The sequence below is a fragment of the Pollachius pollachius genome, assembly GCF_949987615.1.
Source record: "Pollachius pollachius genome assembly, chromosome: 3".
NCBI lineage: Eukaryota > Metazoa > Chordata > Actinopteri > Gadiformes > Gadidae > Pollachius > Pollachius pollachius.
The window spans coordinates 51,509,594-51,524,593 of NC_136936.1; the positions used below are offsets into that span (position 1 = coordinate 51,509,594).

The following is a 15,000-nucleotide window of genomic DNA, read 5'->3' on the forward strand; positions in this document are numbered from 1 at the left end:
GGTCCTTGTGTCGTGGCCCCTGATCACACTGAACATCTGGCTTCTCCGCAGGGAATGATGGGCGTTCCCGGATTCACCGGAGCTGACGGGATTCCTGTGAGTCTGCTGCTACGGCCCTATCACCGTGGAGACATCCAACCGTGTGTCTGTGTGTGTGTGTCTGTGTGTGTGTCTGTCTGTGTGTGTGTGTGGTTGTCTGTTGGTGTGTTTGTTCGTGGGTGTGTGTCCTGCGTGTGTGCATGAATGTATATCTCTGGGTGTGGGAGTGTGCGTTTGTGTTTGTATGTGTGTGTGTGTGTGTGTACATGTGCATGAGTGTACGTCTCTGTGTGTTTGTGTATATCTGTGTGTCCTTGTGTATGCGTGTGTGTCTATGTGTGTGTGTGTGTCTCTATGTGTGTGTGTGTGTCTCTATGTTTGTCTCTATGTGTGTGTGTCTCTATGTGTGTGTGTGTGTCTCTATGTGTGTGCGTGTGTCTCTATGTTTGTCTCTATGTGTGTGTGTCTCTATGTGTGTGTGTGTGTCAGTATGTTTGTCTCTATGTGTGTGTGTCTCTATGTGTGTGTGTGTGTCAGTATGTTTGTCTCTATGTGTGTGTGTCTCTATGTGTGTGTGTCTCTATGTGTGTGTGTGTGTCAGTATGTTTGTCTCTATGTGTGTGTGTCTCTATGTGTGTGCGTGTGTCTCTATGTTTGTCTCTATGTGTGTGTGTCTCTATGTGTGTGTGTGTGTCTCTATGTTTGTCTCTATGTGTGTGTGTCTCTATGTGTGTGTGTGTGGTTCTGACCCCCTGCTGTGACCCTCTGCAGGGCCACCCCGGAACGGCGGGCCCCCGAGGGAGGCCAGGGGCCGACGGCTGCAACGGAACCAGCGGGGACCCGGGGCTGTCGGGGCGCCGGGGCCGTGAGGGCCCCCCGGGGTTCCCAGTAAGAGGACCAGCGCTCTGCTGCTCTGCCTGTTTGCTCTGGCTGTTTATTCTGGGCTGTTTGTTCCTCCGTGTTACTCATCGTCAGACCTGTTTTATAAGAGCGTTTAAATGAAGGTTATTATCATTATCAATGTTATTATCGGAGCTAGAGTCGGGGGAGTAGCGCTGGTAGCACCTCTAGCTAGTCGTAGCATGCTAGGCTGCCTAGCATGCTACTGTAGCATCCTTTGCTAGGCAGCCTAGCATGCAACGGTAGGATGCTAGGCTGCCGTTAATTTTGATGTGCCTTTCCCTCTGATGATAACTAGGCTGCCTAGCATGCTACTGTAGCATCCAACCTATCAGGCTACCGTTGCATGCTATGCTAGGCTGCCTAGCCTAGCATAGCATGCAACGGTAGCCTGATAGGTTGGCTGCCCCCCCCCCCCCGACGCTCTCTCCCCCCAGGGCCTGACGGGCCGCAAGGGAGCCAAGGGAGACGAGCTGGAGCTCCACGTCTTCATGGAGCGATTCAGGGTGAGACCCCCAGTGACCCCAGTACCACCACACCCCTCCAGTGACCCCAGTAGCCCCAGTCCCAGTGACCCCCTCCCAGTGCCTCCAGTCCCAGTGACCCTCCTCCCAGTGCCCCCCTCCCAGTGCCTCCAGTCCCAGTGCCCCCCTCCCAGTGCCTCCAGTCCCAGTGACCCCCTCCCAGTGCCTCCAGTCCCAGTGCCCCCCTCCCAGTGCCTCCAGTCCCAGTGCCCCCCTCCCAGTGCCTCCAGTCCCAGTGACCCCCTCCCAGTGCCTCCAGTCCCAGTGCCCCCCTCCCAGTGCCTCCAGTCCCAGTGCCCCCCTCCCAGTGCCTCCAGTCCCAGTGCCCCCCTCCCAGTGCCTCCAGTCCCAGTGACCCCCTCCCAGTGCCTCCAGTCCCAGTGCCCCCCTCCCAGTGCCTCCAGTCCCAGTGACCCCCTCCCAGTGCCTCCAGTCCCAGTGCCCCCCTCCCAGTGCCTCCAGTCCCAGTGCCCCCCTCCCAGTGCCTCCAGTCCCAGTGACCCCCTCCCATTGCCTCCAGTCCCAGTGCCCCCCTCCCAGTGCCTCCAGTCCCAGTGCCCCCCTCCCAGTGCCTCCAGTCCCAGTGCCCCCCTCCCAGTGCCTCCAGTCCCAGTGCCCCCCTCCCAGTGCCTCCAGTCCCAGTGCCCCCCTCCCAGTGCCTCCAGTCCGCCTGTGGCCTTGAGGCTGACTGTGTGTTTGTGTTCTTGCCTTAGGGCGATAAAGGTTTCCCCGGGACTCCTGGACCGCACGTGAGTTAAGCCAACCACCGTATCGCCCCCCTGCCCTCTACCCCCTCCCTGAGCAGCTGTACATGTTGTACATGTTGTGTGTGTGTGTGTGTGTGTGTGTGTGTGTGTGTGTGTGTGTGGGTGTGTGTGTGTGTGTGTTTGACTCCCCTAACTGACCAGCCGTACATGTTGAGGTACCATCTCTCTCCATGCGTCTCCATACATGGTCGTGTCTCCTCCTCCCATCATGCACTCTGTTCACTGTCCTCTTCCTCCAGGGCCAATCAGGAGGGGCGGGCTGGCCAGGCTACAGGGGTCTCACCGGACCCAAGGTGTGTGTGTGTGTGTGTGTGTGTGTGTGTGTGTGTGTGCGTGTGCCTGCGTGCGTGCGTGCGTGTGTGTGTGCGTGTGTGGGTACGTGTGTTTGTGTGCGTGTGGGCGTGTGTGTGTGTTTGTGCGGTGTGTGTGTGTGTGTGTGTGTGTGTTGAAACAGAACTCAGTATTGAAGTATCTCCTTTGATCTTTCTGACTCTAACCTCTTGTTTTTTGTGTTTTTAATTAGGGCCCCCGCGGGCTCCCAGGCCCCCCCGGACCGAAGGTAACCTCTTCATCGAGCAGCCTTTAACCATCTTTATTGATTATCAGAATCAGAATAATAATTGCTTTTATTACATTCTTATTGTAAAAGTACACAAGAGTACAACTCCTATGCTTGGTACCTCAACACACACATAGCAGCCACCAATGGGTCCTGTGGTTAACGCCGTGTTCCTCACAGGGCACCATGACCAAAGTACTGAAAGGAGTCAAGGGAGAGAGAGTGAGTAAAATACACAACCCAATATCATATTATGTTATGTTTACCCATTATTGCTGTTAGTTTATCGTTACCGTTCTTATCTGGCCCCTCTGATCCGGCTGAATCCCGCTGATCAAATCTCTCTGCAATCCTCCCGCCGTCCACAGGGAGACGCTGGCGAGCCGGGACACCAAGGGAACTCAACTACCCACCCTTTTACAGGGCCCACGACTGGCAACCAGGTCGGGCAATAAGGAACTAGGCTGAAATACAGCAGACGTGTGCTCCTTTTAGAGAGTTCTACTGAAGAGCATCAGAGGGGGGTGCTGTCGCCACCTGACGGACGGACGGACTGACAGACGATGTGTTCCTAACGGACGATGTGTTCCTATCAGATGGTGTGTTTCTAACGGACGTTGTGTTTTTAGTTGTTTCAGGGGAGGAAGGGAGAGAAAGGGCTGAAGGGAGAAGTGGGAGAACTTGTAAGTAGAAGATTATTCTTGATATAAGCTCTACTCACACACACACACAGGCACGCACGCACAACTCAAACACACTAACACAGACACGTACTCACAGTCACACACACACACACACCACACACACACACACACACACACACCCCGGTGGTCTCAGTGTGTGTGTTTCTACTCCAGGCGGACAACAAGGGGGAGACGGGCGTGGTGGGCGGTCCCGGCGGCAGGGTGGGCGGCACCCCACACACACACATCATAACACCTGACCTCTGACCTGACGCACTCTAACCTCTGACCTCTCTCTAGGGTGAGCCCGGCCTGTACGGACTGCCTGGACCCAAGGTGTGTACAACGTGTGTCTCCTGGTTTCAGGTCGTCGGGTAATGAGTCGTTAGGGATCGGTTGTTATGGGTGCGCTGCTGTGTTTCCTAGGTTACGGTCAATTCACATCATTTAGGGTTGGACAGAACTACAAAACACATACTGCATACATACATCAGCAACAAGGCATCCCATGATGCACTCTGATGTACCGGTTTGTAGTGTGACGTCTGTAGTCTGACGTCTGTAGTATGACGTAGCCAGTGAGGCCAGTAACGCATTACTTAGTAACGCGTTACTGGCCTCGGACCACTTTTTTCAGTAACAAGTAATCTAACGCGTTGCTATTTCCAAACCAGTAATCAGATTAAAGTTACTCATCAAAGTCTCTGTGCGTAACTATTTTTATTTTATTTTTCCGGATCACCGATTGCCGTTGAGAGCGATGGAGTGGTGTGTGTGTGTCTGTCTGTCTGAGTCCGCGCCACCAGTTGTTATGCACACAGCACCGCGCTACTAATTCCGCCGCTAATATGTGTGTGTGTGTGTGTGTGTGTGTGTGTGTGTGTGTGTGTGTGTGTGTGTGTGTGTGTGTGTGTGTGTGTGTGTGTGTGTGTGTGTGTGTGTGTGTGTGTGTGTGTATGTGGAGCTGCGTCCGGTGATCGGCCCGTAAAGCGCGCGGTGATATTTTGTCTACACATTAAAAGTTGGCGGAAGCGGTTGAAAGCCGTGTGTCAGTGCGTGCACCCAGGGCCGTAGTACCAAATTCTGGGCCCTGTATACAAGAGGTACTGATGGGGCCCCCCCGAATTCACCCTACCAGACCCCTGCGCAGAACTGTTCACGGGGGTGGAAGACCAGTTGTTGACCGGGGGGAGAACAATTGTTGACGGCGGGGGGAAGCAATTGTTGACAGGGCCAATACAGCCCTATTTTAAGGAGTAACTAGTGTAATCAGTAATCGGATTACTTAAGTCTGATGTCTGTAGTATGATGTAGCGGTCTGTAGTCTGATGTCTGTAGTATGATGTCTGTAGTCTGATGTCTGTAATCTGATGTCTGTTGTCTGATGTCTGTATTCTGATGTCTGTAGTCTGATGTCTGTAGTCTAATGTCTGATGTCTGTATTCTGATGTCTGTAGTCTGATGTCTGTAGTCTAATGTCTGATGTCTGTAGTCTGATGTCTGTAGTCTGATGTCTGTAGTCTGATGTCTGATGTCTGTAGTCTGATGTTCGAGTCTGATGTCTGTAGTCTGATGTCTGTAGTCTGATGTCTGTAGTCTGATGTCTGTAGTCTGATGTCTGTAGTCTGATGTCTGTAGTCTGATGTCTGATGTCTGTAGTATGATGTAGCGGTCTGTAGTGTGATGTCTGATGTCTGATTTCTAAAGTGTGGTGAACGGTGTGTAGTGTGATGTCTGTACTGTGATGTCTGTAGTCTGTCTGATGAGCTGCTGTGTCTCTTCAGGGGTACCCCGGGGAGGCGGGGCCTATCGGTCGGGACGGAGTCAAGGTGAGCAGAACTCAGACCAACGCTGACCTCTAGGTGACCCTGAGGAGGTCCTAACTGACCTCTAGGTGACCCTGAGGAGGTCCTTACTGACCTCTAGGTGACCTGAGGAGGTCCTAACTGACCTCTAGGTGACCCTGAGGAGGTCCTTACTGACCTCTAGGTGACCCTGAGGAGGTCCTAACTGACCTCTAGGTGACCCTGAGGAGGTCCTAACTGACCTCTAGGTGACCCTGAGGAGGTCCTAACTGACCTCTAGGTGACCCTGAGGAGGTCCTTACTGACCTCTAGGTGACCCTGAGGAGGGTCTGACAGTCCACTCACACACTGCTTGTTTTTCAGGGGACCAGGGGGGAGCCTGGAGATGTGATCTCCTCTGGATTCTGGGGCACTGGTACGGTAACCTCTATATTATAACACAACTGGTACGGTAACCCCTATATTATAACACAACTGGTACGTAACCCCTATATTAACACAACTGGTACGGTAACCCCTATATTATAACACAACTGGTACGTAACCCCTATATTATAACACAACTGGTACATAACCCCTATATTATAACACAACTGGTACGTAACCCCTATATTATAACACAACTGGTACGGTAACCCCTATATTATAACACAACTGGTACGTAACCCCTATATTATAACACAACTGGTACGGTAACCCCTATATTATAACACAACTGGTACGGTAACACCTATATTATAACACAACTGGTACGGTAACCCCTATATTATAACACAACTGGTACGGTAACCCCTATATTATAACACAACTGGTACGGTAACCCCTATATTACAACACAACTGGTACGTAACCCCTATATTATAACACAACTGGTACGGTAACACCTATATTATAACACAACTGGTACGGTAACACCTATATTATAACACAACTGGTACGGTAACCTCTATATTATAACACAACTGGTACGGTAACCCCTATATTATAACACAACTGGTACGTAACCCCTATATTATAACACAACTGGTACGGTAACCCCTATATTATAACACAACTGGTACGGTAACCCCTATATTATAACACAACTGGTACGGTAACCCCTATAATATAACACAACTGGTACGGTAACCCCTATATTATAACACAACTGGTACATAACCCCTATATTAACACAACTCCAATCAGAGGAATAGGAAAAGTGAGTTTATTGGTCAGTATATTGCGTTACTGAATACACAGTTGTTTGATATAAAAATGATTGTCACAGAGGCATTCATGTCCTACATTAATGTTCTAATATAGATACAGAGCATACGAGCATGGTAACTGTAGCTCTCCGTCTCCTGTCGGGGGAGTTGGTCTGTCGGCGCTCTCCGGTAGGTTGTGACTAAAGATGCTCTGATTCTCTTGGGCCCCGGGGTCTGACTGTAGCCGGACCAACGGGCCCCGCAGGAGAGACCGGCCACAAGGGGGCGAGAGGACCGGAGGGAGATCAGGGGCCACCGGGGCCCCCGGGGAGACCAGCCGGGGAGCCACAGCAGATCAGTAAGACTCTCAGAGATCAGTGAGACAGCCTCTCAGATAAGGGAGACAGGCTCTCAGAGATCAGTGAGACAGCCTCTCAGATAAGGGAGACAGGCTCTCAGAGATCAGTGAAACAGCCTCTCTTAGATCAGTGAGACACTCTCTCAGATCAGTGAGACAGTCTCTCAGATCAGTGAGACAGTCTCTCGGAGATCAGTGAGACAGCCTCTCTTAGATCAGTGAGACACTCTCTCAGATCAGTGAGACAGTCTCTCAGATCAGATCAATCTCAGAATTTGAAAATTAAATAATGTGGTACCTCAGTTATTACATTATTGGCTCAGTTATTACATTTTCGAAGGATTTTTTTAAGACAAGGCCAAAAACATAATAACCAGCCAATAACGTAATAAGTAATTACATTATTGGCCCAACAACTTTATTATTATGTTATTGGCTTGATTAGATTTAAATTATTAGGTTATTGTCAGTTATTACATTATTGGCCGTTATTACGTTATTGGTTGCTACAAGGTGTATGAAGGTACATTAAGGTACATTAAGGTACATTAAGGCCCATGATGGTGTCTTAAGGTGCATTAAGGTGTCTTAAGGTGCATTAAGGTACATTAAGGTACATTAAGGAGTCTGAAAGTACATTGAGGTGTCTCAAGGTACGTTAAGGTACATTAAGGTACATTAAGGCCCATGACAATGTCTTAAGGTGCATTAAGGTGTCTTCAGGTGCATTAAGGTGTCTTCAGGTACGTTAAGGTACATTAAGGTGTCTGAAGGTACATTGAGGTGCCTGAAGGTACGTTAAGTTACATGAAGGTACATTCATGTACATTAAGGTGTCTGAAGGTGCATTAAGGTGTCTGAAGGTGCATTAAGGTGTCTTAAGGTACGTTAAGGTGTCTGAAGGTACATTAAGGTGTCTGAAGGTGCATTAAGGTGTCTTAAGGTGCGTTAAGGTGTCTGAAGGTACATTAAGGTGTCTGAAGGTGCATTAAGGTGTCTGAAGGTGCATAAAGTTGTCTTAAGGTACGTTAAGGTGTCTGAAGGTGTCTGAAGGTGCATTAAGGTGTCTTAAGGTGCATTAAGGTGCATTAAGGTGTCTTAAGGTGCGTTAAGGTGTCTGAAGGTGCATTAAGGTGTCTTAAGGTGCGTTAAGGTGTTTGAAGGTGCATTAAGGTGTCTTAAGGTACATTAAGGTGTCTGAAGGTGCATTCAGGTGTCTGAAGGTGCATTAAGGTGTCTGAAGGTACATTGAGGTGCCTGAAGGTACGTTAAGTTACATGAAGGTACATTAATGTACATTAAGGTGTCTGAAGGTGCATTAAGAGGTCTGAAGGTGCATTAAGGTGTCTTAATGTACGTTAAGGTGTCTGAAGGTGCATTAAGGTGTCTTAAGGTGCGTTAAGGTGTCTGAAGGTACATTAAGGTGTCTGAAGGTGCATTAAGGTGTCTTAAGGTACGTTAAGGTGTCTGAAGGTGCATTAAGGTGTCTTAAGGTACGTTAAGGTGTCTGAAGGTGCATTAAGGTGTCTGAAGATGCATTAAGGTGTCTTAAGGTACGTTATGGTGTCTGAAGGTGCATTAAGGTGTCTGAAGGTGCATTAAGGTGTCTTAAGGTACGTTAAGGTGTCTGAAGGTGCATTAAGGTGTCTTAAGGTACAGGTGGTGATCTCCACTACCTGTGTGATGGATTCCCACCTCTGTCAGCGGTGACCTGAGAGACCGATGACAGACCAGTCCTCTCATTGTGTCCCAACAGTTTGGGACTTCTTCGGGCCCTTTGGGGACAAAGGGGACTCTGGAGATAAGGGCCCGCCCGGGGAGCCAGGGATCCCCGCCATCACCCCCGGACCCCAGGGGTACTCCGGGCTCCCGGGACCCCCTGGTCTCCAGGGACCCAAAGGATCATGTAGGTGGCACACACACAGACACACAGACACACAGACACACAGACACACACACACACACAGACACACACACAGACACACACACACACAGACACACACACACACAGACACACACACACACACAGACACACACACATACACAGACACACAGACACACACACACACAGACACACAGACACACACACACACACACACAGACACACACACACACAGACACACACACACACAGACACACAGACACACACACACAGACACACAGACAGACACACAGACACACAGAGACACACAAACAGACACACACACACACACACACACACAGAAAACACACAAACACAGACATACAGACAGAAAGACTGAGGTGGAAACATGATCTGTTGCAAAGGCTTCTTGCTTTGTTTTGTAATAATAAACCCTGGAGGAATATCCAAATTTCCTTTCACCAGCAGGTGTCAGTGTAGGCTGCACTAAATCAAGCAAATACTATGTCAACAAAAACATATTCTGGCCCCTCTCCTTATGAAGACTAATGATGGATGTGTTGAACTATGATGATGTCATGTGTATTTCCTCAAACACTGACTACCTATGCAGAAATTGTTGATGCAGTTCTGTTCTTTTACGTTGAACTGATGGTCATAAACCTCTCACTGAGAACTGCACTAAGGTCCAGCAGTAAAACGGAGCCTGCTTTCTCCTGGTCAATATTGTGCCTTCACCTGCTTGTCTTTCATCCCAGTCCACAAACCTCTCCCAGTCTACACACCTCTCCCAGTCTACAAACCTCTCCCAGTCCACAAACCTCTCCCAGTCCACAAACCTCTCCAAGTCCACAAACCTCTCCCAGTCTACACACCTCCCCCAGTCCACAGTCAATGTGCAGAGACCTCGGTGTGATATGGAGGTTTACACAATGAGAGGTCTGTGGACCAATGGCCTTGGAGATCCTCTGCTCTCTTGTTCCCATAACAATGAGAAGTTATCAGGTGCAATAGCAGGAATGTGAGATAGAACAGAACATGAGATTACAGCCATGGTTTGTTGGAGCAGTTCACCACTCATTAGAACAACTCGTCTGGATTTGGCTCCCAGTGGAGAGGAGAAGGAGTCATGAGGTTCTGGTATCTCCACAGGGTTCGAGTTCTTCAAGGGCGCCCCGGGGCAGAGAGGAAGACCTGGGTCTGCTGGCTCTAAGGGAGATACAGGTACGCTCTCCTTCACCTGGAGAACCTTCTCCAGGCTCCAGGTAACGCTCTTTAGGCCTGGAGAACCTTCTCCAGGCTCCAGGTCACGCTCTCCTTCACCTGGAGAACCTTCTCCAGGCTCATCCAATCAGAGCACAGTACTGTGTGTAGGGGCGGGCCCTATTCACAAAGACAACTTCCAGAAGGTTCTGTGGAACCCCCAATGTAGTATGGTTAGCTTCTTCTTTAGCAGGTTAGCTTCTTCTTTAGCAGGTTAGCCTCTTCTTTAACAGGTTAGTTTTCATCTTTAGCAGGTTAGCTTCTTCTTTAGCAGGTTAGCTTCTTATTTACATTTACATTTACATTTAGGGCATTTAGCAGACGCTTTTATCCAAAGCAACTTACAATAAGTGCATTTGTTATAATAAGTACATTTGTCATAAGAAGTGAAACAATATATCGCTGTCGGTACAGTGAAGACGTTCATAGAACCAAGTGCAAGTATTACAATCGCTAGGCTAACCCATTCCCCGTGTAAAGCAACGATAGCAGCTACTGTAGATGCTACACAATTAAGTACCTTGAATAAGTGCAATGTACAAGTGCCAGGACGTACAACATTCAATGGTGGCTGTGCATTGGTTTCTATGCAGAGTCGAGGTGAACTCTGAACAGGTGAGTTTTGAGTCTTTTGCGGAAGCTGGTGAGCGACTCTGCGGTCCTGACATCGGTAGGGAGCTCGTTCCAACACTGAGGTCCCAAAACAGAGAAAAGTTGTGACTTTGCTGATCGACCTTTGCTTGCTCTTAGCGATGGCGGTACCAGACGTCTAGCTGAGGTAGTTGAGCGGAGGGATCGAGCTGGGGTGTGTGGCTTTACTAATGCTTGGAGGTAGGCAGGGGCAGTTCCATCGACTGCCTTGTATGCCAGTACCAGTATTTAGCAGGTTAGCCTCTTCCTCAGCAGGTTAGCTTCTTCTTTAGCAGGTTAGCTTCTTATTTAGCAGGTTAGCTTCTTCTTTAGCAGGTTAGCCTCTTCCTCAGCAGGTTAGCCTCTTCCTCAGCAGGTTAGCTTCGTCTTATCAGATTAGCAGGTTAGCTCCTACATTAGCAGGTTAGCTGAGGGAGGGCGCCAGGTCTCATGACTCTCTGCGCCCCCAGGGGACCACGGGCAGTGCGAGTGCAGCATTGTCCACTCCAAAACCGGGCCCCCGGGGGCCGCCGGCGAGCATGGCAACATCGGCATGAGCGGCGAGATCGGACAGCAGGGCGACGACGGCGAGGAAGGACCCCAGGGCGCCAGTGGACTACCTGTGAGAAAAGAAACCTCTTTATGCACCTCATAGGCCCCCACAGGGCCCATGGAGGCCCCATGTAGCCCCCATGTAGGGCCCATAGGCCTCATGTAGGGCCCATAGGCCTCATGTAGGGCCCATAGGCCTCATGTAGGCCCCAACAGGCCCCATGTAGGCCCCAACAGGCCCCATGTAGCCCCCAATAGGACCCATGTAGGCCCCATAGGCCTCAAGTAGGCCCCTGTATCGTGGCCCCTGTATCGTGGCCCTTGTTTTGAGGCCCCTGTGCCGTGGCCCCTGTACTGTAGCCCCTGTACTGTGGCCACTGTACTGTGGCCCCTGTATCGTGGCCCCTGTATCGTGGCCCCTGTATCGTGGCCCCTATATCATGGCCCCTGTATCGTGGCCCCTGTATCGTGGCCCCTGTATCGTGGCCCCACTGCCTTGGCCCCTGTATCGTGGCCCCTGTGCCGTGGCCCCTGTATCGTGGCCCCTGTATCGTGACCCCTGTATCATGGCCCCTGTATCGTGGCCCCTGTATCGTGGCCCCTGTATCGTGGCCCCTGTGCCGTGGCCCCTGTGCCGTGGCCCCTGTGCCGTGGCCCCTGTAGAGGCTGATGTCCTGTGTTTCCTGGTAGGGGTCCCCTGGCCCCAGCGGCCTGCAGGGGCCAAAGGGGAGGAGGGGCCCCACGACCTCAGCGAAGCAGAAAGGTGAGTCGAGACTCCCCAGGGGGAGACCGCCGCCCCTGTGTGTGTGTGAGTGTGTGTGTCCTTGTGTGTGTCTATGTGTGTGTGTTAATGTGGGTGTGTGTTTGTGGGTGTGTTTACGTGTGCGTCTGTGTGTGGTAATGTGTGTATGTCCTCTTGTGTTTGTGTGTGTGTGAGTGCTTGTGTGTGTATGTATGCATGTGTGTGTGTGTGTGTGTTTGTGTGTGTGTGTTTGTGTTAATGTGTGTGTATGTGTGTGTGTGTGTGCAGGGTACCCGGGGGATCTGGGTGAGGCCGGGCCGTCAGGGAGTCCAGGGGTGCAGGGGGTCCCGGGTCACCTCGGGACCCCAGGGTTCCCCGGGGCGCGTGGCTCCCAGGTCAGTACCCCCCGTCTCCTCCTCCTCTCCTCCTCCTCTCCTCCTCCCCTCCTCTCCTCCTCCTCCCCTCCTCCTCTCCTCCTCCTCTCCTCTCCTCCTCTCCTCCTCTCCTCCCCTCCTCCTCTACTGCTCCTCTCCTCCTCTCCTCCTCCTCCTCTCCTCCTCTCCTCCCCTCCTCCTCTCCTCCTCCTCTCCTCCTCTCCTCCTCCTCTTCTCCTCCTCCTCCTCCTCTCCTCCTCTCCTCTCCTCTCCCAGGAGGAGTAACTCCCTGCTGTTTCCTCCCTCAGGGCGAGGGCCCGGTTGGGGAGCCAGGGGACCAGGGGTACCGCGGCTTCCAGGGGCCCCAGGGCGCAGCCGGGCTGAAGGGGTACCCAGGACTGGTCCTGGGGGCCTCCAAGGGCCGCGCCGGGCCCCCAGGGGACCAGGGTCTGCCGGGCTACGACGGGGTCGAGGGGCCCCGAGGAACCTCAGGTGAGGAGAGAGGGGGGGGGGGGGGGGTGGTACTAAACCGCAGTACTACCTCAGTACTCTGACCTCAGTACTACCTCAGTACTCTGACCTCAGTACTACCTCAATACTCTGACCTCAGTACTACCTCAGTACTCTGACCTCAGTATTCTGAAACTCAGTACTCTGACCTCAGTACTCTGAACCTCAGTACTACCTCAGTACTCTGAACCTCAGTACTACCTCAGTACTCTGAACCTCAGTACTCTTGACCTCAGTACTTCCTCAGTACTCTTGACCTCAGTACTTCCTCAGTATGGAGAGCATCGTGGAGTTTCACGGAGTAAGAGTAAGTTATAGTGCTTTTCCTGGTGGTGTGTGTGTCCTCATTGGCTCCCTCATCCATTCCCATCATGCACCTCTCTCTTCATGAGCAGCCTGGTTCAGTGGCTGCGGACTCAAACCAGCCTGACACAGTGTTTGAGATCATGCTTCTACTTTTTAATAATCATGAACCCACTGCCGCGTCCATCTCTGTGTCCACCTCCCTCCTCCTCCCTCCTCCTCCCTCCTCCTCCCTCTCCCTGCTCCTACCTCTCTCTCCTCCTCTCTCTCTCTCTCTCTGCACTGAAAGGCGGCTGTAGTACTATTCCCAGGGGAGACGGAGGGCAGTATGACGTCCCAGGTAGCTGGTATAACCTCTTCCTGATTATAGCCTGCATGACATTTGATTGGAGGATCCTCAGTGATATTGTACGGTGTGTTTCTCCTCCCTGTGAGCTGACGTGGTGCTGAAAGGTGTTTTCATGTCCTCAGGAGACTGCGACGTTGCCCCAGGACCCCCAGGCTCGCCAGGGTACCCCGGTCCAACCGGGCTGGAAGGCATGCCAGGTAACGGGGAGATGGCTTCTGGCTTCAGCCTCTATGGGAGTGCATGTGGCTCAATGGGAAGCAGGTTAACGATGTTAATGCTGTTCCATGTGAAGCATGTTAATGTTAAGGTTGATGTTGATGTTGATGTTAATGTTAATGTTGATGTTAATGTTAATGTTAATGTTAATGTTAAGGTTGATGTTGATGTTAATGTTAATGTTAATGTTAAGGTTGATGTTAATGTTAATGTTGATGTTGATGTTAATGTTAATGTTAATGTTGATGTTGATGTTGATGTTGATGATGATGATGATGTCGATGTTGATGTTGACGATGATGTTGACGATGATGTTGATGTTGATGTTGATGTTGATGTTGATGATGATGATGATGATGATGTTGATGTTGATGTTGTTGATGTTGATGATGATGTTGATGTTGATGTTGATGTTGATGTTGATGATGTTGATGTTGATGTCATTCTGTCCTCCCCTCAGGCCCCGTGGGGCAGAAGGGAGCCGAAGGCCTCAAAGGAGGCAGGGGAGACAAAGGAGATCGGGGAGAACAAGGCAGAGGCGGCCTCCCAGGAAACAGGGGTAGGGACCGGGACCGGGCACGACCTGGTGGGGGGTCTGTGTGATGGGGGGTCTCTGTGGGATGGGGGGTCTCTGTGTGACGGGGGGTCTCTGTGTGACGGGGGGTCTCTGTGTGACGGGGGGTCTCTGTGTGACGGTGGGTCTCTGTGTGATTGGGGTCTCTGTGTGATGGTGGGTCTCTGTGTGATGGGGGGTCTCTGTGTGATGGGGGGTCTCTGTGTGATTGGGGTCTCTGTGTGATGGGGGGTCTCTGTGGGATGGGGGGTCTCTGTGTGACGGGGGGTCTCTGTGTGACGGGGGGTCTCTGTGTGATGGTGGGTCTCTGTGTGATGGGGGGTCTCTGTGTGATGGGGGTCTCTGTGTGATGGGGGGTCTCTGTGTGATGGGGGGTCTCTGTGTGATTGGGGTCTCTGTGTGATGGTGGGTCTCTGTGTGATGGTGGGTCTCTGTGTGATGGGGGGTCTCTGTGTGATGGTGGGTCTCTGTGTGATGGGGGTCTCTGTGTGATGGGGGTCTCTGTGTGATGGGGGTCTCTGTGTGATGGGGGGTCTCTGTGTGATGAGCAGAACAGAACTCTGTCGTGCCCCCCAGGTTTCGTTGGTCCTCGTGGAGACCTGGGCCAGCCGGGGGCGCCAGGGGTGAAGGGGTACCCCGGGGTCAACGCCTTCCCGGGCCGGGACGGGGGGCCGGGCGTGAAGGGGCAGCACGGGGAGATCTTTGGGGCCTCCACGGGGGGCCCCGGGGAACCAGGACTCCCGGGCCTGCAGGGGGACCAGGGCCCGGCCGGAGACCAGGGCG

The 15,000-nt window shown here is 51.8% G+C and overlaps 1 protein-coding gene across 2 annotated transcripts in view; it reads left to right on the forward strand.

The window, feature by feature from the left end:
• The window catches only part of col4a2 (collagen, type IV, alpha 2), a 65,338-nt gene that overhangs the window by 36,278 nt on the left and 14,060 nt on the right, over window positions 1-15,000 (forward strand). The window contains exons 6-29 of one of the 2 annotated variants that reach the window (XM_079732130.1): window positions 52-96; window positions 811-927; window positions 1,377-1,445; window positions 2,177-2,212; window positions 2,470-2,523; window positions 2,754-2,789; window positions 2,970-3,011; window positions 3,158-3,232; window positions 3,419-3,472; window positions 3,647-3,694; window positions 3,773-3,808; window positions 5,257-5,301; window positions 5,641-5,692; window positions 6,709-6,822; window positions 8,579-8,728; window positions 9,857-9,928; window positions 11,068-11,219; window positions 11,840-11,912; window positions 12,180-12,286; window positions 12,574-12,757; window positions 13,368-13,418; window positions 13,550-13,624; window positions 14,104-14,202; window positions 14,794-15,000. The exon at window positions 14,794-15,000 is cut by the window's right edge and continues 15 nt beyond it. In XM_079732130.1, coding sequence (XP_079588256.1) covers window positions 52-96; window positions 811-927; window positions 1,377-1,445; window positions 2,177-2,212; window positions 2,470-2,523; window positions 2,754-2,789; window positions 2,970-3,011; window positions 3,158-3,232; window positions 3,419-3,472; window positions 3,647-3,694; window positions 3,773-3,808; window positions 5,257-5,301; window positions 5,641-5,692; window positions 6,709-6,822; window positions 8,579-8,728; window positions 9,857-9,928; window positions 11,068-11,219; window positions 11,840-11,912; window positions 12,180-12,286; window positions 12,574-12,757; window positions 13,368-13,418; window positions 13,550-13,624; window positions 14,104-14,202; window positions 14,794-15,000 — 1,993 coding nt within the window. The remainder of the gene's footprint in view (window positions 1-51; window positions 97-810; window positions 928-1,376; window positions 1,446-2,176; window positions 2,213-2,469; window positions 2,524-2,753; window positions 2,790-2,969; window positions 3,012-3,157; window positions 3,233-3,418; window positions 3,473-3,646; window positions 3,695-3,772; window positions 3,809-5,256; window positions 5,302-5,640; window positions 5,693-6,708; window positions 6,823-8,578; window positions 8,729-9,856; window positions 9,929-11,067; window positions 11,220-11,839; window positions 11,913-12,179; window positions 12,287-12,573; window positions 12,758-13,367; window positions 13,419-13,549; window positions 13,625-14,103; window positions 14,203-14,793) is intronic. The other variant, XM_079732131.1, reaches the window with a different exon arrangement.